The following is a 25331-nucleotide window of genomic DNA, read 5'->3' as shown; positions in this document are numbered from 1 at the left end:
TGTGAATATACAGGGGTTCTTATGACAACTTTTCTATTTTTTTTTTATCCTCACCCAAGGACATTTTTTTTCCTTCATCTTTAGATAGAGTGGGAGGGAGAGGGGGAGGGGGAGAAGAGAGAGAGAGAGAGAGAGAAGAGTCAATGTGAGAGAGACACATCAGCTGGCTGCCACCCACATGACCCCAACCAGGGCCAGGGACAAACCACAACCGAGGTACGTGCCCTTAGTGGGAACTGAACCCAAGACTCTCTGGTCTGCGGGCCAACGCTCCAAACACTGAGCCAAACCAGCCAGGGCAACTTTTGTATTATTAATCCAAAATGGAAAAAAAGGTGAGCAGGAAAATAAATTTGATAACAGGTTTGATATTGACTGATTTGTGTGGGATAAAGGTGTGTCTTGATTCAACAAGTGTTTATTCATGTCCTACAACCAGCATTGCATTGAGGATGAAAAAGAAGCCCACCATTAAGTTGATTTGTTGGTGTTTGTTTTTGTTTTTCATATTTTATTTCAAAGAAGTCTACCTTTCAGAACAATTATAAAACTGTCTGTCCCCTGGGGAACACAGCATTCCCCCATTGTTTTGGGTGCTCCTGGAGATAAAGCAAAAGTAAGGCTGAATGGGCTGGGCCCAACCTCTGATATTTTCAGGGTCAGTATTATATTCTTTTTGGAGATGAGGAAACCTGAAGAGTAAGTAGTCAAAGGTGTTCACCCATTATCTTTTTAAAAAATTTAGAGAGAGAAAGGAAGAGAGAGAGAGAGAAACACCATGCTCTGTTGCCTTCTGAATGCAATACATGCCCTGACTAAGAATCGAACCTGCCACTTCTTGCTATAAGGGACAACACTCCAACCAACTGAGGCACACTGGCCGGGGAAAAGGTATTAACCTATTAGATGATGGAGTTAGAACGCCACTCCTAGGCTTCCGACTGAAATTCCAGGCTCATTCCAATCACACTTAAACCAAATATCCCTATTCTGGAAAGTACTGACCACTTTCAGGATCTCATTCACTTAATAAATCCTAGAAAGGCATTGATCCTCGGATGTCACCTGACTTTCAAGTAACTGAGACTAATAGCCTCCAGGCAAAAAGATAGAGGATAACTGAATGACTCCTGGGCTTGCAAATCTACCCAGGAAATTAGACTTGACAGTGGGTCCTCCCACACTCATCCAAACCCAGTAAAGGGAACAACAAACTGTGGAAAATCAACACCCACAAAAAAAAAAATTGGCAGGCTCCAAAACCCACTGAGATAGCCAAAAGGGTAAACAAAGAAACAAATCCCAAATGGAAGAACAAGAGAACTTTACTGAAGATGATATAAATGAAATGCAGTTAAGCAAGTTATCAGAGGTAGAGTTCAGAGCCATGATCTTGAGGAAGCTCAACAGCATGAATAAGGACATCAACACCGTAAGTAAAGATATAAAAACACTGAAGACCAACCAAGTGGAAATAAAGAATGACATAGCAGAAATAAAGAACACATTGGAAGGTATAACCAGCAGAGTAGAGGAAGCTGAGGACCAGATCAGTGAATTAGAAGACAGGGTAGAAAAAAAATCACCCAATCAGAAAAAAAAAAAAAATTAAAAAGCAGGAACACAGCTTAAGAGAACTGTGGACAACAGTAAATGTAACTAAATTCAAATCACAGGAATTCCAGAAGAAGAAGAAAATGAGCAAAGGTTAGAGAATATAATTGAAAAAATTGTGACAGAAAACCTCCCTAACGTAGGGAAGGAAAAAGGCATTCAAGTTCAAGAAGCACAGAGAGCCCCAAGTAACAAGAACCCAAACAGGCCCACACCAAGACACACAATAATTAAAAGGCCATAAATTGAAGACAAAGAGAGAATCCTAAAGGAAGCAAGAGATAAGCAACAGGTTACCTACAAAGGAACCCCCATAAGTCTAACAGCTGACTTCTCAACAGAAACAATACAGGCCAGAAGAGAATGGCATCAAGTAATCAAGGTCATGAAAAACAAGGACCTGAATTCAAGACTACTCTATCCAGCAAGGCTATTATTCAAAATAGAAACTGAGCCCTGGCCGGCTTGGCTCAGCGCTTAGAGTGTCGGCCTGCGGTCCAGAGAGACCCGGGTTCGGTTCCCACTAAGGGCATGTACCTCGTTTGCAGTTTGTCCCCGGCCCTGGTTGTTCGTGTGGGTGGCAGCCACTGGATGTGTCCCTTTCACATTGATGTTTCTCTCTCTCTCTCTCTCTCTCTCTCTCTCTCTCTCTCTCTCTTTCTCTCTCTCTCTCCCTCCCTCCCTCCCTCTCTCCCACTCTGTCTGAACAAAAAATGGAAAAATGTCCTCGGGTGAGAATAAAAAAAAAAAAAAATAGAAGCTGAAATAAAAAACTTCCCAGGCCAAAAAAAAAAAAAAAAAAAAAGCTAAGAGAATACATTAGCACCAAACCAGCACTGCAAGAAATGTTAAAAGGACTGCTATAATTAGTAGAAGAAATAGGAAGAAAAATATAACCAAACTAAACAAAAATGGCAATAAATAAGTATATATCAATTATCACCTTAAATGTGAAAGGTTTGAATGCTCTGATAAAAAGACACAGAGTAGCTGACTGGATAAGAAAGCATGACTCATATATATGTTGTTTACAGGACACCCACCTCATAACAAAAGACTCACTTAGGTTGAAAGTGAAGGGATGGAAAAAAATTTCCAAGAAAAAAAAGCTGGGGTAACGATACTCATATCTGATAAAAATAGATTTCAAAATGAAGGTCACAACTAGAGACAAAGAAGGCTACTACATAATAATGAAAAGATCTATCCAACAGGAAGATATAACCTTGGAAACATATATGCACCCAATACAGGAGCACCAAAATATATTAAAAGTCTTCTGGGGGACTTAAAAAAAATCAACAGCAATATAATCATAGCAGAGGGCTTCAAAACCCTGCTGACATTACTAGATAGATTCTCTAGACAAAAAGTTAACAAGGAAACAGAGACTCTAAAGGATGCACTAGATCAAATGGATTTAATAGATATCTATAGAGAATTACATCCCAAAACTGCAGAGTTCACAATCTTCTCAAGTGCACATAGGACATTCTCAAAGATAGACTACACGTTAGGACACAAACTGAGTCTGTACAAGTTCAAGAAGATTGAAATCATATCAAGCATCTTCTCAGATCACAATGGCATGAAACTAGAAATCAATTACAACAAAAACATGCAAATACATTTGAACACATGGAGGCTAAATAGCATGTTATTAAACAATAAATCAGTTACCAAAGAAGGAATTAAAAACTTCCTGGAAACCAGTGAAAATGAACACACAGCTCTGGCCGGTTTGGCTCAGCAGTTAGAGTGTCAGCCATGCAGTCCAGAGAGACCCGGGTTCGGTTCCCGCTAAGGGCATGTACCTCGGTTGCAGTTTGTCCCCGGCCCTGGTTGGTCGTGTGGGTGGCAGCCACTCGATGTGTCCCTTTCACATCAATGTTTCTCTCTATATATATTCCTCTCTCTCCCTCCCACTCTACCTGAACAAAAAAATGGAAAAATGTCCTCGGGTGAGGATTAAAATAATAAAAAAAGAAAATGAACACACAACCACACAAACTTTATGGGACACAGCAAAAGCAGTCCTGAGGATCAAATTCATAGCACTACAGGCCCACCTCAAGAAACAAGAAAAATTTCTATTTGACTGTCTAACCTCACAACTTAAAGAACTAGAAAGCAAACAAAAAGAAAACCCCAGAGCAAGTTGAAGGAAAGAAATAGTAAAGATCAGAGCAGAAATAAACGACATAGAGACCAAAAAAAAAAAAAATCAAAACATCAATGAAACAAAGAATTGGTCCTTTGAAAAGATAAACAAGATTGCTATACTCACCAAGAAACAGAGAGAACCCAAATAAACAAAATCAGAAATGAAAGAGAAGTAACAACTGACACCACAGAAATACAAAGTATCATTAACAAATACTATGAACAATTATACGGCAACAAATTGGACAATCTAAGCAAAATGGACACATTTCTAGAAACACTGACACCACAGAAATACAAAGTATCATTAACAAATACTATGAACAATTATACGGCAACAAATTGGACAATCTAAGCAAAATGGACACATTTCTAGAAACACATAGTCTCCCAAAACTGGACCGGGAAGAGATAGAAAACTTGAACAGACCAATAACAACTAAGGAAATTGAAGAGGTAATCAAGACTCTCCCAGTAAACAAAAGTCCAGGCCCCGATGGTTTCATGTGGGAATTTGACTGAGCCTTCAAAGAAGAACACCCATTCTTCTCAAACTATTCCCAAAAATTCAAGAAGACTTCTAAACTCATTTTATGAGGCCAGCATAATTCGAATTCCAAAACCAGATAAAGACACTACAAAGAAAGAAAACTACAGGCCAATATCCCTGATGAGCATAGATGCAAAATTATAACAAAATATTAGCAATCAGATCCAGCAATACATCAAAAAAATTATTCACCATGACCAAGTGGGATTCATCCCAGGGATGCAAGGCTGGTACAATATTCGCAAAGCAATAAATGTGATGCACCACATAAACAAAATGAAAGATAAAAACCACATGATCATATCAATAGATGCTGAAAAGGCATTCAACAAAATCCAGCACCCATTTCTGATAAAAACTCTCAGCAATGTGGGAATAGAGGGATCATATCTCAACATAATAAAGCCCATATATGAAAAACCTACAGCCAACATCATACTCAATGGGCAAAAACTAAAAGCATTTCCCTTAAGAACAAGAACAAGACAGGGATGCCGACTTTCACCACTCTTATTTAATACGGTACTGAAAGTCTTAGCCACAGCAATTAAACATGAAGAAAAAATAAAAGGGATCCAAATTGGAAAGGAGGAAGTGAAATTGTCATTATTCACAGATGACATGATATTGTACATAGAAAACCCTAAAGAGTCCATCAAAACTCTACTTGATTTAATAAACGAATTTGGCAAGGTAGCAGGGTACAAAATTAACATCAAGAAATCGACCACATTCTTATACACCAATAGTGAAGTCACAGAAAGAGAAACTAAAAAAAAAAAAATCCCATTTACCATTGTGGCAAAAAAAAAAAAATTAAGATACCTAGAAATAAACTTAACCTAAGAAGTAAAGGACCTATTTGCAGAAAACTACAGGTCATTGAAAAAAGAAATAGACTTCTTGTCAAGATGGCAGTGTAGGTAAACACGGTATCGTGTCCTCCCACAACCACATCAAAGTTACAACTAAACTACAGAACAACCATCATTAAAAACCACCTGAAATCAAGCTGAATGGAAGTCCTACAACTACGAAATTAAAGCAGCAGCGACTTTGAGACTGGTAGGAGGGGCAGAGGCGGACGGGCTGGTCCCACACCCATGTGCGGAGTTAAAAAATCAAGACGATACCTCAGCTGGAAGGTCCTCCCTGAGGACTGAGGGGTCCCCGTCCCACACCAGGCACCCAGCTCAGGGTTCCAGTGCCAGGAAGAAGTCCTCATCACTTCTGGCTGCAAAAAACTGAGGCTGAGGGAGGCTGAGGTGGCTACAGCCGCAGGCAGATCCTTTTAAAGGGCCTGCACGAACTTACTCGGACTCACACCCTCCAGGCTCCATTCTGGAAGAGGCAGCTTGAAAGGCACCAGAGACATATGGGGAAGAACTGACTTGTTTGGCATTGGAGCGAGGGCTGGAGAGGCAGCTTTCTCCTGGACAGATGTGCTATCAGAGGACTTTGATACTTTGGTGAGCCCTTCCCTGGGGCGGCAGACAGCTGCCATATCTGGGACTCCAGTAACCTGGCTCACACTGTTTGCCCCACCCTGGTGATTCCCTGAGGCCCCACCCCATCCAGCTTTCAGGCCCACTCAAGCTGTTGCCAGTTGCTTTACCATAGGATTGGCCTGTCTTGGATCCTGCTTCAGAGTTTCCTAAAATCTCTCAAACGAGCAGCATCTGGTCTCAGCTAGCCGCATACCTCTCGTTAAGTAATACATAGAAATAAACACAGGAAAGGCAGCCAAAATGAGGAGACAAAGAAACAGGTTCCAAATGAAAGAACAGAACAAAACTCCAGGAAAAGAACTAAGCGAGATGGAAATAAGCAACCTAACAAATGCTGAATTCAAAACACTGATTATAAGGATGCTCAATGAACTTAGTGAGAACCTCAGTGAACTTAGTTAGGGCCTCAAGACCATAGAAAAGGAGCAGTCAGAAATGAAGGACGCACTGTCAGAAATGAAGGAGGCATTAACTGAAATAAAAAATAATTTACACATCGCCCTGGCCGGTTTGGCTCAGCGGTTAGAGCGTCGGCCTGCGGTCCCGAGAGACCCGGGTTCGGTTCCTGCTAAGGGCATGTACCTCGGTTGCGGTTTGTCCCCGGCCCTGGTTGGTCGTGCGGGTGGCGGCCACTCGATGTGTCCCTTTCACATCGATGTTTCTCTCTCCCCCTCCCACTCTACCTGAACAAAAAATAGAAAAATGTCCTCAGGTGAGGATAAAAAATAATAATAATAATTTACACAGATTCAATAATAGGGTAGATAAAGCCAAGAAGCAAACTATCGATTTGGAATATAAGGAAGCAAAAAACACCCAATCAGAACAGCAAAAAGATAAAAGAATACAAAAAAATGAGGATAGTGTAAGGAGCTTCTGGGAAAACTTCAAGAATGCCAACATTCGCATCTTGGGGGTGCCAGAAGGAGAAGAGAAAGAACGAGAAATTGAAAACCTATTTGAAACAAGAATGGCAGAAATCTTCCTTACCTTGTTGAAGGAAACAGACATACAAGTCCAGGAAGCACAGAGAGTCCCAAACAAGATGAACCCCAAGAGGCCCACACCAAGACACATCATCATCAAAATGCAAAAGGTCCAAGACAAAGAGAGAATCTTAAAAGCAGCAAGAGAAAGGCAGCTAGTTACCTACAAGGGAGTTCCCATTAGGCTGTCAGCTGATTTCTCAAAAGAAACTTTGCAGGCCAGAAGGGAGTGGCAAGAAATATTCAGAGTGATGAAAAGCAAGAACCTACAACCAAGATTACTCTATCCTGCAAAGCTGTCATTTAGAATCGATGACCACATAAAGAATTTCCCAGATAAGGAAAAGCTAAAGGAGTTCATCACCACCAAACCAGAATTGTATGAAATGTTGAAGGGTCTTCTTGAAGAAAAAGATAAAAAATATGAACAAACAAAATGGCAATAAATACATACCTATTGACAATTGAATCTACAAATAAAATGACCTGGCAGAACAGAAACATTCTCATAAATACAGAGAACATTCTCATAAATACAGATGGGGGGGGGCATTGGGGGAATGGGTGAAAAAGGTGAAGGGATTAAGAAGAACAAATTGGTTGTTAGACTGACAAGCCTCAAAGGGAAGGAGGTTTGGGGGGTGGGAAGAAATAAACCAAAAAACTTATATGTATATATGCATAACCAATGGACACAGACAATAGTGTGGGGAAAGGCAGGAGGGGGCGGGAGGGGGAAGGAGGGGATCAATAGGGGAAAAATGAGGAACACCTGTAATACATTCAACAATGAAGATAAATTTAAAAAAGAAAATAGAAATAGCCTGGCCGGTTTGGTTCACTGGTTGAGCGTCGACCTATGCACCAAGAGGTCTCCAGTTCGATTCCCGGTAAGGGCACATGCCTAAGTTGTGGGCCCGTTCCCTAGTGGGGGGCATGCAGGAGGCAGCCAATCAATGTTCTCTCTTATCGGTGTTTCTATCTCTCTTTCTCTCTGTAAAGTCAATAATGCAAAAAAAAAATTAATAGAAAAAAGAATTAGAGGAAGACATAAAAAAGTGGAAGCACATACCTTGTTCATGGACTAGAAGAATTAACATCATTTAAATGTCCATACTACCCAAAGCAATCTATAGATTCAATGCAATCCCCATCAAAATACCAACGACATATTTCACAGAACTAGAACAAATATTTAAAAAGTTCATATGGAACCAAAAAAGACCCGAATAGCCACAGCAATCTTGAAAAAGGACAACGTAGGAGGGATCACAATACCAGATATCAGGTTATACTACAAAACCACATTTTTTAGTGTAGCCACTATGGAAAACACTATGGTGTTAGCTCAAAAATTTAAAAATGGAACGGCCATTTGACCCAGTGATCCTACTTCTAGGAATATATCCTAAGAAGGAAAAAAACAGCAATCAGGAAGAATATATGTACCCCTATGGTCATAGCAGCACTATTTACAATTGCTAAGATCTGGAAACAACCCAAGTGTCCATCAGTAGATGAGTGGATAAAAAAGCTCATGAACACAATGGGATATTTTGCAGCTGTAAGAAAGATAGATCTCTTATCCTTTGAGACGACATGAAGGGACCTGGAGAGCATTATGCTAAGCGAAATAAGCCAGTCAGAGAAAGACACATATCACATGATCTCCTTTATTCGTGTAATATAATTAACAAAATAAGCTGATGAACAAAATAACCTCAGAGACATAGAAAGGAGTACGGTTCAGACTGACAGCCCTCAGGACAGGGACAGGGAGATGGATGAGATAAATCAAAGAACTTATTTGCATGCATGCGTAACCAATGGACGTAGACAACCTTGCTGCGGGAGGGAGGGTGCGGGATGTGGTGGAGGATGTCTAGGGGGTAAACAGGAGAAACATGTGTAACAAAAAAAAATTAATAAAAATTGAAAAAAAGTATCGTTTTTAGTCTATAGGCTCCCCTTCTCTCTTTCTTTGCAATTTATTTTTATTTATTTATTTATTTATTTATTTATTTATTTATTTATTTATTTTATTCTCACCTGAGGACATTTTTCCATTTTTTATTCAGATAGAACAGGAAGGAGAGAGAGGAAGAGATAGAAACATCGCTGTGAAAGGGACACATCGAGTGGCCGCCACCCACACAACCCAACCAGGGCCAGGGACAAACTGCAACCGAGGTACGTGCCCTTAGCAGGAACCGAACCCGGGTCTCTGTGGACCGCAGGCTGATGCTCTAACCGCTGAGCCAAACTGGCCAGGGCTCCTTGCAATTTATTTTAATAAACAGTGTCGTTTGTCCTGTGTTCTCACAGCTTAGATTCTGCTGCCTGCATCCCGTGGCATACTTTAACACTTTCCTCCATCCTTGGTATTCCCTGTAAATTGGTAGTTGGACCTAAAAGCCCTGGGCTAGTTTTGATTCCGTCGCAGGAGGAGGCTAAAGATAACCAACCTCACGGGCCGTCCCAACTGGACTGGAAAAGGCGAAGCTAAGTCACCCGTCAAGCTGCTTAGAGTGACAAAGACGCCGTTTACACACCAACGTCAATCAGTACAAAGCTGGAGACGGAGGGAAAGGGGCGCGGCTTAACTTCGTGGGAAAAGCCCTTTGTCCGCTTTCCACGCGCCCGTAATCGTTACCGAAATAAACATCCCGCGGGCGGGGCGTTTGGCCGGAAGTGATGCACGCACGGCCGGCGTCCGAGTTGTCATAGAGGCGGAGGGAGGGATAGGTAGCCTGCTCCCGGGTCGCACTTCCGGCCGTCTCCCTGGGAGACCCGCGTTGTGGAGTAAGGAGTGGGCGGTAGTCGTTAGGTTCTCCGGTGACCGGGACCGCGGCGGCGGCCCCGCGGGCGGGATGTTCCGGGGTTTGAGCAGTTGGTTTGGCTTGCAGCAGCCGGCGGTGGGTGGCCGCCAGCCCGAGGGCGACGGGCAGCCTGAGGGAGACGCTCCACCCGAGCCGCGCTCTGAGGCGGTGGCGGAGTCGGCTGAGAAGGAGCTCCTTCACCAGGCCAAAGACTTCGGCGGTGAGCACCCCCCGGGACTGGAGAGTGTCGGGGAGTGTCCGCAACCGTCCTTTTCACCCACCTCGGACGCGGACCTGACTGGGCGTGGGGTGGGCGTGGGGTGTCGGGGGAGGGAAGTGTTGATCGCCTGTCAGGAAGGGAGAGGTTGGTGAGCAACTGGCCAAAGGCCAAGCTTAGTATAGCATTCAATCCGGTGCCTGAAGTTCCTGGTGACTGTCACTCGTTGCTAAGTGTATACATTAGGAGCGGATCCGCAGTGAGGCGGTGTGCCCTTCGTCTTTAGGTTTGACAAGGAATCTTTTTTGTTCAACTCGCCGACTTTCACCTGCACAACCTCCCACTCCCAGGACAGGGCCGTGGGGGAGCTTGAGTAGTTTGAAAAAAGTGACTTTTTGCCCTTAGGGCAGAACGTATTGTGGGAAGTAAATTGAGGAAGGATTCCTGAAGGCATTCATTGGTTTGGCTCATCATGTCCTTTTTAGGTGCAATGGGGCCTTTTTCCTTAAGGCAAGAAAGTATATGCCAATTTTTGTCTGTGATTTTTTTTGTATTAGATGTTCTATGAACCATATCTCATTTCATCTGTTAAAAAACCCAGTGAGTTGAGAGAACAAGCCCAGAGTTCTCACCCTGGTGTAGTCATAGTAAGTTGTAGCTGTGGAATTTGAACCTAGATCTAATTTCAAAGCCCGTGCTCTTTCCCGAGTTTACTGTCTAGTTTAGGGAGGAGGGTACAAGTAGTAGGTTTGAAAGATAAACGTATACTAGTAATTCTGATTTTAGAGAAACCTTGGCGGGCTTAGTAAAAAAATAAAAGTTTTTGAGAAGGTAGGCCCCAAAGCAAAAAGCGATACAAGTGAGAGAACTACAGCAAAGGTAGATATTAAATTTAGCAAGCATTTATAAAGAATCTACTACACCCCTGGCCGGTTTTGCTCAGTGGTTAGAGCATAGGCCTGCGGTCCAGAGAGACCCGGGTTCAGTTCCCGCTAAGGGCACGGACCTCAGTTGCAGTTTGTCCCCAGGGTCGTGCGGGTGGCAACCACTTGATGTGTCCCTTTCACATCGATGTTCCTCTCTCCCTCCCTCCCTCCCACTCTATCTGAACAAAAAATGGAAAAATGTCCTTGGGTGAGGATTAAAAAAATAATAAAAATTAAATTAAATTAAATCTCTTAGGAGCCCAATTTGTTCTGTAAACATTTGTTGAGTGCCTCCCTTCAAGATTGGACCCTAAGGTTTGGCTGGTTGCTCAGTGGTTAGAGCGTTGACCCAAGGACTAAAGGGGCATTGGTTGAATTCTCAGTCAAGGGCACATACCTGGGTTGCAGGTTCGATCCTCGGCAATGGTTGTCGATCATGTGGGAGGCAACCAATCAATGTGTCTCTCTCACATCGATGTTTCTTTCTCTCTCTCCCCCTCCCTCCCTTCAACGCTACCTAAACAATGGAAAAATATCCTTGTATGAAGATTAAAAAAAAAAGATTGGACGCTAAATACTTCTGGTTCATGATGACCTATTTATAAATTTAGGCACCTCACCAGTTATGAGTAGTGGACACCCAGGCCTATGGTCCACTCCCTCGCCCAAAACCAAATCTTCCCATCCTTAGCCCTCCCTCCTGGTAAACTTAGGACCTCCTATGATCACCTGCTTCACAGGAGAGCAGTTTATAAGGAAACTCACTCAAGAACTTCTCCCTACCTCCCTGGAGGCCTCATGTTCCAAAGTAGCCTACTCACAAATTGGTTCTGTGGTTTTGTTAAAGTCACCCAAATTAGAGCTTTATCTGCACTTTTTCTTTTAAATAAAAAAAAGAAAAGAAAAAAGAAAGCAAAACTGGTACATCTGAGAGTATTAAATAACTGAATTATTCGCACAGTTTCAATGAGTGGGAGGTGGCCAAATAATGAACTTTGGTTTTTTCTTTTTTTTTCTTATCCTCAAATCGAGGACATTTTTGCATTTATCTTCAGATAGAGCGGGAGGGAGAGAGGGAGAAACATCGTTGTGAGAGAGACACATCGAGTGGTTGCCACCCACACGACCCCAACTGGGGCCAGGGACAAACTGCAACCAAGGTATGTGCCCTTAGTGGGAACTGAACCCGGGACTCTCTGGTCCACAGGCTGACACTCTAACTGCTGAGCCAAACCAGCCAGGGCGAGCTTTGGCTTTTTCAAAACCGTCCCTAAGGCCGGTCCATGCCCAGAAATGGAGGAAGGGCCATCTTCTCTTCCTTCTCCTTTGAAAAGTGCTATTAGTATTTGCAGTGGAACTATGTTAATTAGGGCAACCTCCACTTTTTCTTCTTCTTCTTTTTTTTGGGGGGGGGGGGTTAAGCCACCCAAGGATATTTTTCTGTTGATTTTTAGACCCCATCCAGGGCTGGGGATTGAACCTGCAACCCTGGCACGTGCCCTTGACCAAGAATCAAACCCTCAACCCTCTGGTTTGTGGGCCAACGCTCTAACTGCTGAGACAAACTGGCCAGGACCATCCTCCTCTTTTTCTATGGGGAAAGTGCATTTCAAGTTCTAGATGCCTAACGTGCTTAGTGTATAATTAAGAAGGCTCCAAAAGTTAGTGTGTACATAGGAAAGTACATGTCTGCTTTGATAAGAAGTAAAATCAATAATTTAGTTCTATTTTTTTTTTGTTTTTTTGTGTGTTTTATTTTTCTTAATTTTATTTTTGTTACAGATGTTTCTCCTTTTTTACCCCATTGACACCCTCCTCCCCATTCCCCCCCCCCCGCCCCATCCCTGGCTTTATTGTCCATGTCCATTGGTTATGCGTACATGCATATAAGTTCTGTGGTTTATCTCTTCCCTCTCCCCACCACCCCCTCTTCTGAGGGTTGTCAGTCTGTACCCTACTTCCATATTTCTGGGTCTACCCTATTCCTCAGACTGTTATGTTCATTATATTCCACAAATAAGTGAGATCATGTGGTATTTGTCTTTTTCTGCGTGGCTTGTTTCACTTAGGATAATACTTTCCAGGTCCCTCCATGTCATCTCAAAGGTTAAGAGATCTTACTTTCTTACAACTGGACGGTACTCCATTGTGTATATGTACCACCACTTTTTTATCCATTTGTCTACTGATGGACACTTGGGCTGTTTCCAAATCTTAGCTATTGTAAATAGTGCTGCTATGAACATGGGGGTACATATATTCCTTCTGATTGGTGGTTCAGGCTTCTTAGGGTATATTCCTAGAAGTGGGATCACTGGGTCAAATGGCAGTTCAATCTTTAATTTTTTGAAGTGACACCATGTTGTTTTCCATAGTGGCTGCACCAGTCTGCATTCCCACCAGCAGTGTACTAGAGTCCCCTTTTCTCCACACCCTTGCCAACACTTGTTGTTTGATGATGTGTTGATGGTGGCCATTCTGACAGGTGTGAGGTGATACCTCATTGTCGTTTTCATTTGCATCTCTCTGATGATTAGTGATGTTGAGCATTTCTTCATATGTCTCTTGGCCATATATATGTCCTGTTTGGAGAGGTGTCTATTTAGTTCCTCTGCCCATTTTTTATTTGGGTTCTTTGTCTTCCTTTTGTTGAGTTGTATGAGTACTCTGTGTATTTTGGAAATTAACCCCTTATCTGATGTATGATTGGTAATGATGTTCTCCCATACAGTGGGTTGCCTTTCCATTTTGATGGTTGTTTCTTTTGCTGTGCAGAAGCTTTTGAATTTGATGTAGTCCCATGTGTTCGTTTTCTCCTTTGTTTCTGTTGCCTTAGGTGATGTGTCAGTGAAAATTCTGCTGTGTATGATGTCCGAAATTTTGTTGCCTACCTTTTCTTCTAGAATTTCTATGGATTCACGGGTCACATTTAAGTCTTTTATCCATTTTGAGTTTATTTTTGTGTATGGTGTAAGTTGATGTTCCGGTTTCATTTTTTTGCATGTAGCTGTCCAATTTTCTCAACACCATTTATTAAAGAGGCTGTCTTTACTCCATTGTATGCTCTTGCCTCCTTTGTCAAATATTAATTGAGCATAGTGTCTTGGGTCCATTTCTGGGTTCTCTTTTCTGTTCCACTGGTCTATATGCCTGTTCTTGTGCCAGTACCAGGCTGTGTTGATTACAGTCGCTTTGTAGTATAACCTGAAATCTGGTATTGTGATCCTACTTTGTCCTTCTGTTTTAAGATTGCTGTGGCTATTCGGGGTCTTTTTTGGTTCCATATGAACTTTTGAAGTATTTGTTCTAGTTCTGTGAAGTATGTCGTTGGTATTTTGATGGATTGCATTGAATCTATAGATTGCTTTGTGTAATATGGACATTTTAATGATGTTAATTCTTCCAATCCATGAACAAGGTATGTGCTTCCACTTTTTTATATCTTCCTCTATTTCTTTTTTCAATGTCCTGTAGTTTTCTGCAAATAGGTAGGTCCTTTCCTCTTTGCTTAAGCTTATTCCTAGTTATCTTAATTTTTTTGCCATGGTGGTAAATGGGATTGTTTTTCAGTTTCTCTTTCTGTGAGTTCATCCTTGGTGTATAAGAATGCCATCGATTTCTTGATGTTAATTTTTAATCCTGCTACTTTGCCAAATTCATTTATTAAGTCTAGTAGATTTTTGATGGAGTCTTTAGGGTTTTCCATGTATAATATCATGTCATCTGCAAATAATGACAGTTTCACTTCCTCCTTTCGAATTTGGATCCCTTTTATTTTTTCTTCCTGTCTGATTGCTGTGGCTAAGACTTCCAGTACTATGTTAAATAAGAGTGGCGAAAGTGGGCATCCCTGTCTTGTTCCTGTTCTTAAGGGAAATGCTTTTAGTTTGTGCCCATTGAGTATGATGTTGGCTGTAGGTCTTTCGTATATGGCCTTTATTATGTTGAGATATGATCCCTCTATTCCCATATTGCTGAGTGTTTTTATCAGAGATGGATGCTGGATTTTGTTGTATGTCTTTTCAGCATCTATTGATATGATCATGTGGTTTTTATTCTTCATTTTATTTATGTGGTGTATCACGTTTATTGATTTGCGAATATTGTATCAGCTAACAGAGGCTTAATGAGAAGACCTTGATTGTGTCCAGGGTCCCCAAAACCACCCCCAGGTTTAATGAGCTCCCATCAAAATTGGGGTTGCTTTGGCAAGGTGGAAGTGGATAGGCTATCAGCTAGGCAGTCATTGGTGTAGATCTGCCCCTGTCATAATGGACAAATCATTTATCCTCTGTGTGCCTTGGCTTCCCTATCTGTAAACTGGGAAGATTATACCTACTCTTCCCAGGATGGTTGCAAGGCTAAAGTGTGAGTGAAAATGAAGATAAAATGACTGCGTTCATTGTTGGCGATTTGCCCCCTCCTTCCATAAGGTTTTGGAGACAGCCCTGGCTGGTTTGGCTCAGCGGTTGGAGCGTCGGCCTGTGGTCCAGAGAGACCCAGGTTCGGTTCCCGCTGGGGGCATGTACCTCGGCTGCAGTTTGTCCCCGGCCCTGGTTGGGTTGTGCAGGAGGCAGCCACTCGATGTGTCCCTTTCACGTTGATGTTTCTCTCTCTCTCTCTCTCTCTTCCTCTCTCTCCCTCCCACTCTATCTGAACAAAAAATAGAAAAATGTCCTCCGGTGAGGATTAAAAAAAAAAAAAGAAACATAAGGTTTTGGAGACATACTGACTCCTTTTCTTCTTTGGCTCAAACTGTCTTGTGCCTAAGTTCCTGAAGTGGACACTGTACTCCTGTTACTTCCTGTTAACTCTTACCTTAGTCTCAAAACTGTCTTTAACTTGGTGTCAGATGATCTCTTTGCAAAATTAATAAGCCACTTCTTGTCTTTATGAGCTTCTTACCTGAAAATCTCCTATCATGCTCTCCCGCTTCCCTCTTCTTCTGACTTCAGAATCTAGGCCACTCTCTAGTTATTCCTGAGAGACCTTCTCCCTCCCTTCTCTGAGTGTCTCTCTTTCATGAATAATCTTGCTCCTCTGGTTGTCTGTAAGTCTTATGTTTGTGTAGAAATGGACATTCCTTGAGGGCAAAAACTGCTTTCTCCCATGTTCAGTGTGTAGTGTGCTCCACCCATGGAGTCATTAAAATCTGAGAATTGAGAATATTGTGCTAAAATGCAAGTTTTTAAATAACAGTCCTTCTTTAGGGAAAAAATGTCAATTCTAATTTAAAATATATTCCTGAGAAATTTTGATGCGAACCCTGTTGTTTTAGAACTTTAAATTTCTTTATCTGCAAAGAATGTTTTTACAAAGTAGTGTGACTGTTTACCCATTTTATCATACCACTCTGGGTAAAATAGACTAATTGTAGCCAAAGAGAAATGAGGGATCTTCCTAAAGCTCTGTACTTATTATGTCTGTCCTCATTCATCCATTCAACAACTACTTATTGGTCACTCACTGGGTGAATCAGACAGCCTGGCCCCTGCCCCAGCAGGGCTTAGGATGGTCCTTCAGCCTAGCTGAGAAAACAGATTCAGTAGAGTGTCATGGATATTGTTGATCAGGCAACATGGATGCTGAGGGGCACCTACTCCAGTCAAGGAGTAAAATTTCCCAAGAAGTGATATGTATGCAGAGAGACCCACAGGATGTGTAGAGTTAGCCAGGTGAATGGAGGGCAGATAGAAGTGTTTCAAACCAAGGAATAGTGTATTTGAGGCCTCCTTGGAGATACTCAAGAATTTCTGTGGTCATATGAATGTAGAATAGGAGGGGGGAGAATGGCGAGAATGAAACCAGAGACAAGTAGTATCCTGTGATGTAGTCACTGTGGGGTGTTGATGCCATTGACAGATGGATGCCACTAGACACAGTGGGAGAAAGTAGACTGTTTAATGATAAAGGATGTGGGAAGTAGAAGAGATGGTCATTCAGATTGGGACATTGTATGCTGCTCCCAGATAGCGGTACAAGTTGCCTGATTCTCTGGAAGCAGCACCACCCAGAGTGAGAATTTAATCAGTGTGCTAAGCCCTTTTTGCCATTCTTAACCAGGGTTTTCTCCCTGCCTGAGTATTGTGAGAGTCAGCCCCTCCTGCCTCCTCAGCAGGTGGCAAATAGCAGAGGCAAGACTGCCCTAACTTGCAGTCTTTCCCTATAAGATGTGATTCAAAGGCCAGTTGCCTGGGAGCATCCCCCAGCAGGTCCAGCTTGAGGACCTGCCTGAGGTCACTTCCTGCAGCCCAGATTGTGCAGAGTGTGGACTTTGAAATGATATTTGTTTACATACAAGCCTTTATATTCTAGTGCAGTAGAGCCTTGACACATATGTCTTCAGGTCTTCAGGAAAATTAGTTTTATGTTTTCATTTTGTAAAGGTGAAAGTTGGTGTCTTCCAGTTTTAATTTTGTTCTATGTATTTGCACATAATTAGTTAAGAACTTATATTTATATTAGGCTTGCCAAGATTTCTATTTTTTTTTAATTTTCCAGATTTATCATGGGATAGGTTAATCTAGGAAAGGATGGACATTTTTTCTTTGAACAGGAGAGAAGCAGGAGAAAATAAAGGTGGGATACTTAAGGTCTAGAAAGGAAGGAAAATAAAAAAGGAGCCTTTATTTTATTTGTAAAGTTCAAGGGGAGATTATTTACTGAGGTAAGTTAGAACTAGAGACTAGAGAAGGGCATGACAAGTTTGAGACAGCTGCTGGGGGAAAACTGGGGAGTTTGCTAAGGGTCTTTGAAAAAAATGAATTAAAGGCCCAGTATGGATGGCCAGTCCACCAAGAAAGTAGAGTACTGGCAGTGTTTCTCATTTTTGGTTTCAAGTCCTAATTAACAAGGAACATGCCCTATGGTTTAAGATTTTTACAAGAACTCTTTAAGGGAGAAATTACAAACACAATAACCATTGTACCGGAATGGAGCATAGACTCTTTCTTTATTCTTTCTAGACTATCTACTTAACTTTGCGACTGCCGCTACAAAAAAGATAACTGAATCAGTTGCTGAAACAGCACAATCAATAAAGAAATCAGTAGAAGAAGGAAAGATAGATGACATCATCGATAAGGTACATTTAAATATCTTTTGGCATCGTCCCTTACAAATTTTATTAACCCAAGTAGGATATCATATTCTGATAAAAATAATAATAGTTGAGCTTCTTGGTACTTTTTTAAAAATATGTTTTTATTGGTTGTTTTAGAGAGAGAGGAAGGGAGGGAGAGATCGAAACATCGATGTGAGTGAGAACATCGATCGGCTGCCTCCTGCATGCCCCCTGGGGATCGAGCCCACAACCCAGGCATGTGCCCTGACCAGGAATCGAACCAAGAACTCTCAGTCTATGGGACTGTGCTCAATCCACCAAGCCACACTGGCCTGGCAAGATTCTTGCTTCTGTTTTTCCTCTTTTTGTGTAACAAGTGGCTATGGTATAAATTATCTGATTTAAATAACCTTGGTTTTTATGTCATCTAAAATATAGTGATACTTTTGGGTAATACTAAACATTTCATATTGTGAGTTTAATTTTCAACTATAACCACTTCATAGTATATTTATGCTTTTTATAATTTTTTTATTTAATATATTTTTATTGATTTCGGAGAGAAGGAGAAACATCGACGAGAGAGGAATGTCAGTCGGCTCCCTCCTGCATGACCCCCACTGGGGATCGATCCTGCAACCCAGATGTGTGCCCTGACTAGAAATCGAACTGGTGACCTCCTGGTGCATGGGCTGATGTTCTACCAACTGTCACACTGGCTAGGGTTCATTTGATTAATTTTTTAAAGTCTTAGTCCATTAGAAATAGCTCTTTTAAGACTCTAAGGAATGCTGGCCAGTGGGACTCAGTTGGTTGGGCATCGTCCCATGCACCAAGAGGTTACCAGTTTGATTCCTGGTCAGGGCATATGCCTGGGTTGTGGGCTCGATCCCTAGGAGGGGGCATGTAGGAGGCAGCTAATTCATGTTTTTTGTTTGTTTTTTTTGTTTGTTTGTTTTTATCCTCACCCGAGGATTTTTCCATTTTTTGTACAGATAGAGTGGGAGGGAGAGAGAGGAAGAGAGAGAGAGAGAGAGAGAGAGAGAGAGAGAGAGAGAGAGAGAAACATCGACGTGAAAGGGACACATCGAGTGGCTGCCACCCGCACGACCAACCAGAGCCAGGGACAAACTGCAACTGAAGTACATGCCCTTAGCAGGAACCGAACCCGGGTCTCTCCGGACCGCAGGCCGACGCTCTAACCGCTGAGCCAAACCGGCCAGGGCAAAAGAAATATTTTTAAGAAGACTCTAAGGAGTGAATTTGTTAATTTTTTTACAGGGATGAATTTTATTTATATTGATAATTATTTTATTTATTTATTTATTTATTTTTGTGGTACATGCCCCTAGCGGGAACCAAACCTGGAACTCTCTGGTCCAGAGGCCGATGTTCAACTACTGAGCCAAACTGGCCAGGGCTATATTGATAATTATTTGAACTAAGGAGGTCACCAATTAAATTTTAGATAGCTTGTTATTTAGATACTTTTGGTGTGTGTACTATTTGTTATAATGACATTTGACCTCTTTTATTTTTTTTTTAATAATACAAAAGTTCAGTTTTTTTAAAATCTTCACCTGAGGGTATTTTTATTGATTTGAGAGAGAGGGAGAGGGAGAGAGACATCAATGAGTTGCCTCCTGCACATGCCTCAACCAGGGATCAAACCCACAACCCAGGCATATGCTCCAACTGGGAATTGAACTCATGGCCCTTTGCTTTATGGGATGACACTCTAACCACAGAGCCATACCTGCCAGGGCTAACTCAGTTTATTTTTACATTTAAAAAGATAGTCCTGGCTGGTTTGGCTCAACAATTAGAGTGTCGGCCTGTGGACCAGTGAGTCACAGGTTTGATTCCGGTCAAGGGCATGTACCTTGGTTGCGGTTCATCCCCGGCCCTGGTTGGTGTCATGAGGGAGGCAGCCAGTCGATGTGTCCCTCTCACATTGATGTTTCTCTCTCTCTCTCTCTCTCTCCCTCCCACTCTATCTGAAGATAAATGGAAAAATATCCTTGGATGAGGATTAAAAAATAATAATTCATCATAAAGGGGGCTGTATACCTAAAATTCAAAAACACTGACAATTCCCTCTTGTTGTGGGTAGTGGGAACTACCACTTTTTTAGCCTTTTTATTTGAAGAAAATGAATAAAACATCTTAAATAGACTTCACAAGTCTTTTTTTGTTTTTATCTTCACCCGAGGACATTTTTACATTTTTATCCTCAGGTAGAGAGGGAGGAAGAGAGAGAATATCCATGTGAGAGAGACACATCAAGTGATTGCCACCCACATGACCCCAACTGGGGCTGAGGACAAACTGCAATTGAGGTACGTGCCCTTAGCAGGAACCAAAACCCGGGACTCTCTGGGTCTGCAAGCTGATGCTCTAACTGCTGAGCCAAACCGGCCAGGGTCACAAATCTTGAATGTAATTCTTATCTAATCATAAACTTTTCAAGGTAATTTTATTCTTTATGTATTTTTTACAGACCATTATAGGAGATTTTCAAAAGGAGCAGAAAAAGTTTGTTGAGGAGCAGCACACAAAAAAATCAGGTATGGTATATGTTTGTTGTTACAGCCTTCATTCCTTGGGTAGTACAAAGACTAGTAGGGGACACAACCCCATAAACCTCTGGGGTTTAAAGGAAGGAAGATATCGTGGCTGGAATGGTCAGCCAGTGATGACCCCTCTGAGGAGCAGTACATTTCTTTACTGACAAATGATTGTTTAAATGTTTGCAGTTATAAAATCTCAAAATGCCTACTGTACTTTATGGTGGTGCTCGAACACAAAACTCGCCTCATGTCTTCAAATTTGGCAAAAGTAGGATAAAATAATTCCATTTGGGCAGTACTACAAATTCAAAAGGAACTAGTTCGTCCTGTGGCAAGTTCCCTTCAAACATTTTTGTGCCTTCGTAAACTCAAAAGTCTGAAGCAGCTGTCTGAGACAAATAAACTATGAAAGTTACCATAACTTAGTGATTCATGGGAAAAAGTAAAATTGACCCTGGCTCAGGGACTTGGTGTAGGAGCTGGTTGGTGCCTCTGAGATAGGAACTATGAGGGCATGGGGATGAAAGGCTTGGAGGCTCTTTTAGTTTTGAGGTGCCCATGAGACAGCCAGGTAAGAGAAACATGCAGAGAGGCAGGGAAGGGAACACAGGTAGCATATCAGGAAAATTTCATTCCTAGGTCACATTAGTCACATTTCAGGTACCCAGTAACCACGTGGGACTAGGGGCTCCCATATTGGACAATGCAGATCTAGAACATCTCCATCATTGCAGAAAGTTCTGTTGGTCAGCAGTGCTCTAAATTAACTGAACAGGGTCCAACAGCAGTTCATTTGTTTGAAGAATGGAAGAGAATTCTATCTGCACATACAGACTATTAATCAAGTTGTGTAAAAACCGCAAGAGAAGGTGAACTCCTTGATGAAAAGTGTGTCAAGCATGAAGAGAGATGAGCAGAGATCTGCAGTGTTTAGGGAGAAGGAGGAATGGAAAGGATCGACAGTTTCTAAGTGGCTGCTAGGGGGCAGGCACTTTATACAGGGTGGGCAAAAGTAGATTTACAGTTGTTGATGTGGAAAATAATACAATAACTAATAATAATACAAGAATGAACTGTTCATGGAGTACTGCGCAGCTGTAAGAAAGAAAGATCTCTCATCCTTTGAGACTACGTGGAGGGACCTGGAAAGTATTATCCTAAGCAAAACAAGCCAAACAGAGAAAGACAGTATCATATGATCTCACTTAGTTGTGGAATATAATGAACATAACAGTCTGAGGAATGGGGTAGTCCCAGAGACGTGGAAGTGGGGTACAGACTGACAATCCCCAGAAGAGGGGGTGGTGAGGGAGAGATAAACCACAGAACTTATATGCATGTGTGCATGAACAATGGACATGGACAACAAAGCTGGGGACAGGGCAGGGAGGGAGGGGGAGGGGGAAATTAGTGGGGGAAAAGGAGAAACATCTGTAACAAAAATAAATTAATTAATAAAAAAAGAAAGGATAATAAAAAAGAATGAACTGTTTCACGTACTCACAACTGTAACCCTACTTTTGTTCCACCCTGTATATAACATCAAATTTAATAAAAGAAAAGACCAATAAGGTTAAGTAATTGCTGAAGGTCGCTCAGCTGGTAAATGATGAAACAAATCTGCCATCAAAAGCAGTGCCCATTTACCCAAGAGAGAACAGCTGGGAGAGAGAAGCAGTGGAAGCCCAGAGAGGGAAGATTGTCCAAGAGAGAGCGGTCAGCTGAGGTCCATTTGCAGTGAGCATGAGAAAAGGAACTGTGTAAGTGCTCCACATTTGTCCACTTAGCAGTCACAGGAACTCTATAAAATACTGGCTGTTATCTCCATTCTCCAGATAAAGGAAACTGGCCTCAAACAAAAGAACTAAAAAGTATCCATGGGGTTGGACAACCAGGAGGTTATTGGTCACTCTAAATAGAGCAGTTTCAGCAGAAGGAGGTTGTGGGGGATAGGAGGTGTCTTATCCTTACCAGTAGCTTAGGCCTTGGTAGGACCTTATTGTATGAGGATAAGTTGTGCTAGGAGAAACTGCCCAAGATGAATAGACTTAAAATGGAGACCAAAATGTTATAGTAAGTAGTACAAGAAAAAAAGTTTTAGAGAGTCTTTTAAGTATGAAAATATGTTTATCTCCCTGACCAGTTTTGTTCAATGGTTAGAGTGTCAGCCCAAGGACCAAAAGGTCGCAGGTTTGATTCTGGTCAAGGGCACATACCTGGGTTGCAGGTTCGATCCCTGCACCCAGTCAGGGTCATGCAGGAGGCAGCCAATCAATGTGTCTCTCTCACATCTGTTTCTCTCTCTCTTCCTCCTTCCCTTCCACTCTTTCTAAAAATCCTCGGGTGAGGATTCAAAGAAATAAAAATGAAAAGTGTCTTCTTGGGACAAATAGAAATTCACCCTGTTAGTTCATTATACTTAAAAAGATATGTTTATTATGCCTGGATGGTGTGGCTCAGTGGTTGAGTGTCAACTCATGCACCAAAAGGTCTCCCGTTCAGTTCCTGGCCAGGGCACATGCCCAGGTTGTGGGCCTGATCCCCAATAGAGGGACGTGTAGGAGGCGGCCAATTGATGTTCTCTCTCATTGATGTTTCTATCTCTCCCTCTCCCTTCCCCTCTCTCTAATATCAATAAAGAAAAAAGTTCTTTTAATATGTTTATCTTATAATTAGCAGACTTTGGATTATAATTGCCATGATTTGCTTGTTTAGGATGAGCCAAAGAATGAACTGGGTGTCTGTCCATCTGCCCATGTGTTCATCCATGCATGCACATAAGTTTTCTGTCAATTGGCACAGAATAGGATGTCTCTAGCATTTGACTTTTGCAGCATAATAGTAAAAGGGATTATTTCTGCAAAACTATGAGGACCCTCTGCTGTATATCTTCTGTGTTGACCAGCCACCTCCATAGCCTTAGTTCTGCCCTCTTGCCCTGCTCTAGGCTGAGACGTAGAGCTGCTTCCTCTGAACACTCCCTTACCCACAAACCCACCACTGAACTCCTCCTAATCCAAAGTGGACTCCCAAGTCACCACAGAAACTCTGTGGGACTTACCTCTCCAGGTGGTTGCCATTTGTCACCTGGTACTAAATGGTACTGAGTTGTAATCATCTCGTTTTCTTGTGAGCCCTGTAGACACAGGCTGGATGTGAGGGATCTTGGTATTCCCAGCACTTCGCTTCTAAAGGCTCAGAGGATTTGATCCCAGCCCATTGTTTATTGCCTCCAATTTGCCCATTTCTTTTATTTGCTTTCACTCCTGACAACCCTTTTCTCAATTTCTAACTGCATATCGTGCAGCCTCCTTATCACCTTTTGTCATGAGTCAAGTAAAATAACTTTTTGTAAAAACTTTTATTTGGAAATAATTCAATATACAGACAGTTGCAACAATAAACGTAGTACAGAGAATACCTGAATACCTTCTACCCAGATTGTTAAAGTTTTCCAGCTTTCGGAAATTTAACATTGACATAATACTCATATTCGAATTTTGTCATTGACCCAGTAAGGTCTTTTGTATATTTTCCCCCTTAACACAGCATCCAGTCCAGGGTATAGTATTGCATTTCTTGTCATGTCTTTTAGTCTCCCTTAATCTAGAACATTTCCACAGCCTTTCTTTGTTTTTTATGACATTAATGGTTTTGAAGACTACCCCATCTTTTTTTATTATTAAATAGATTATTTCTCATTTGAGTTTTGGCTGCTATTTCCTTGCAATTAGATTATAATTAGATACAGATTATGCATTCTTGGCCAGAATACTGCATAGATGGTATGTCCCTTTCACAGTATCACATTTGGAGGCCCACAATGGACATCTCTCATTGATGGTGTTGACTTTGGTCACCTGCAGTGCCCAATTTCTTCACTGTGTAATTCAAGTAATTTTTTACCAAATGCATACATGTGTAAGATTTATGCATTAAGTCTGGGACTTATGATGAATGATCACATTTGGAACTCATTAGTAAATTGCTAAAATGGTTGTATGGAAACTCTCATTTTCTCAAACTACGATTGCAGTGTAACCCTTGTAACCTGTTTCTTTCTTTTCTTCTTGGCTGTTAAAAACCTTTTAGAAGCGGCAGTGCCCCCATGGGTTGATAGTAATGATGAAGAAACAATTCAACAACAAATTTTGGCCTTATCAGCTGTAAGTATCTTGTGGTATTCTGTGTAGAAGTACTTTCTTCCTATCACAACTTTATCCTTAGCAGATGTTTTTCTTCTGTACAGTTTTTTAAATCTTTTAAGATGTTAGGAATGTACACATCAACTTGCACTATTTTTTTTCCACTAACGTTTTTTTAGAAAGAGAGAGGAAGAGAGAAACATCAGTTTGTTGTTCCACTTATTTATGCATTCACTGCTTGATACTTGTATGTGCCCTGACTGGGGATCAAACCCACAACCTTGATGTGCTCTAACCAACTAAGCGACCTGGACAGGGCTTTTTTCCCTATCTTTTTTTTAAATCCTCACCTGAGAATACTTCTGCATTTATCTTCAGATAGAGAGGGAGAAAGAGAGAGAGAGAAACATCGACATGACACATCGACTGGCTGCCACCCACATGACCCCAAGTGGGACCAGGGACAAACTGCAACTGAGGTACATGCCTGTAGGAACCGAACCTGGGACTCTCTGGTCCATGGGTCAACGCTCTAACCGCTGATCCAAACCAGCCAGGGCTTTTTTCACTGTCTTTTTTTTTTTCTTTTTTTTTTTTTATCCTCACCCGAGGACATTTTTCGATATTTTGTTCAGATAGAGTGAGAGGGAGAGAGAGAGAAACATCGACGTGAAAGTGACACATCGAGTGGTTGCCACCCACACGACCCAACCAGGGCCGGGGACAAACTGCAACCAAGGTACGTGCCCTCAGCGGGAACCGAACCCGGG

The 25331-nt window shown here is 41.8% G+C and overlaps 1 protein-coding gene across 2 annotated transcripts in view; it reads left to right on the top strand.

The window, feature by feature from the left end:
• Nucleotides 1–9561: 9561 nt before the first annotated feature.
• Nucleotides 9562–25331, top strand: part of SYAP1 (synapse associated protein 1) — a 31430-nt gene continuing 15660 nt past the window's right edge. The window contains exons 1-4 of one of the 2 annotated variants that reach the window (XM_036270232.1): nt 9562–9860; nt 17749–17867; nt 20347–20413; nt 24509–24582. In XM_036270232.1, coding sequence (XP_036126125.1) covers nt 9692–9860; nt 17749–17867; nt 20347–20413; nt 24509–24582 — 429 coding nt within the window. In that variant the 5' untranslated portion in view covers nt 9562–9691. Of the gene's footprint in view, nt 9861–17303; nt 17363–17748; nt 17868–20346; nt 20414–24508; nt 24583–25331 lie in introns of those variants that run through there. The other variant, XM_036270233.1, reaches the window with a different exon arrangement.

Source organism: Molossus molossus, unplaced genomic scaffold (assembly GCF_014108415.1).
Source record: "Molossus molossus isolate mMolMol1 unplaced genomic scaffold, mMolMol1.p scaffold_m16_p_2, whole genome shotgun sequence".
Taxonomy (NCBI): domain Eukaryota; kingdom Metazoa; phylum Chordata; class Mammalia; order Chiroptera; family Molossidae; genus Molossus; species Molossus molossus.
The sequence above is the reverse complement of the archived record's forward strand: the minus strand, read 5'-3'. Positions and strand labels throughout refer to the sequence as shown.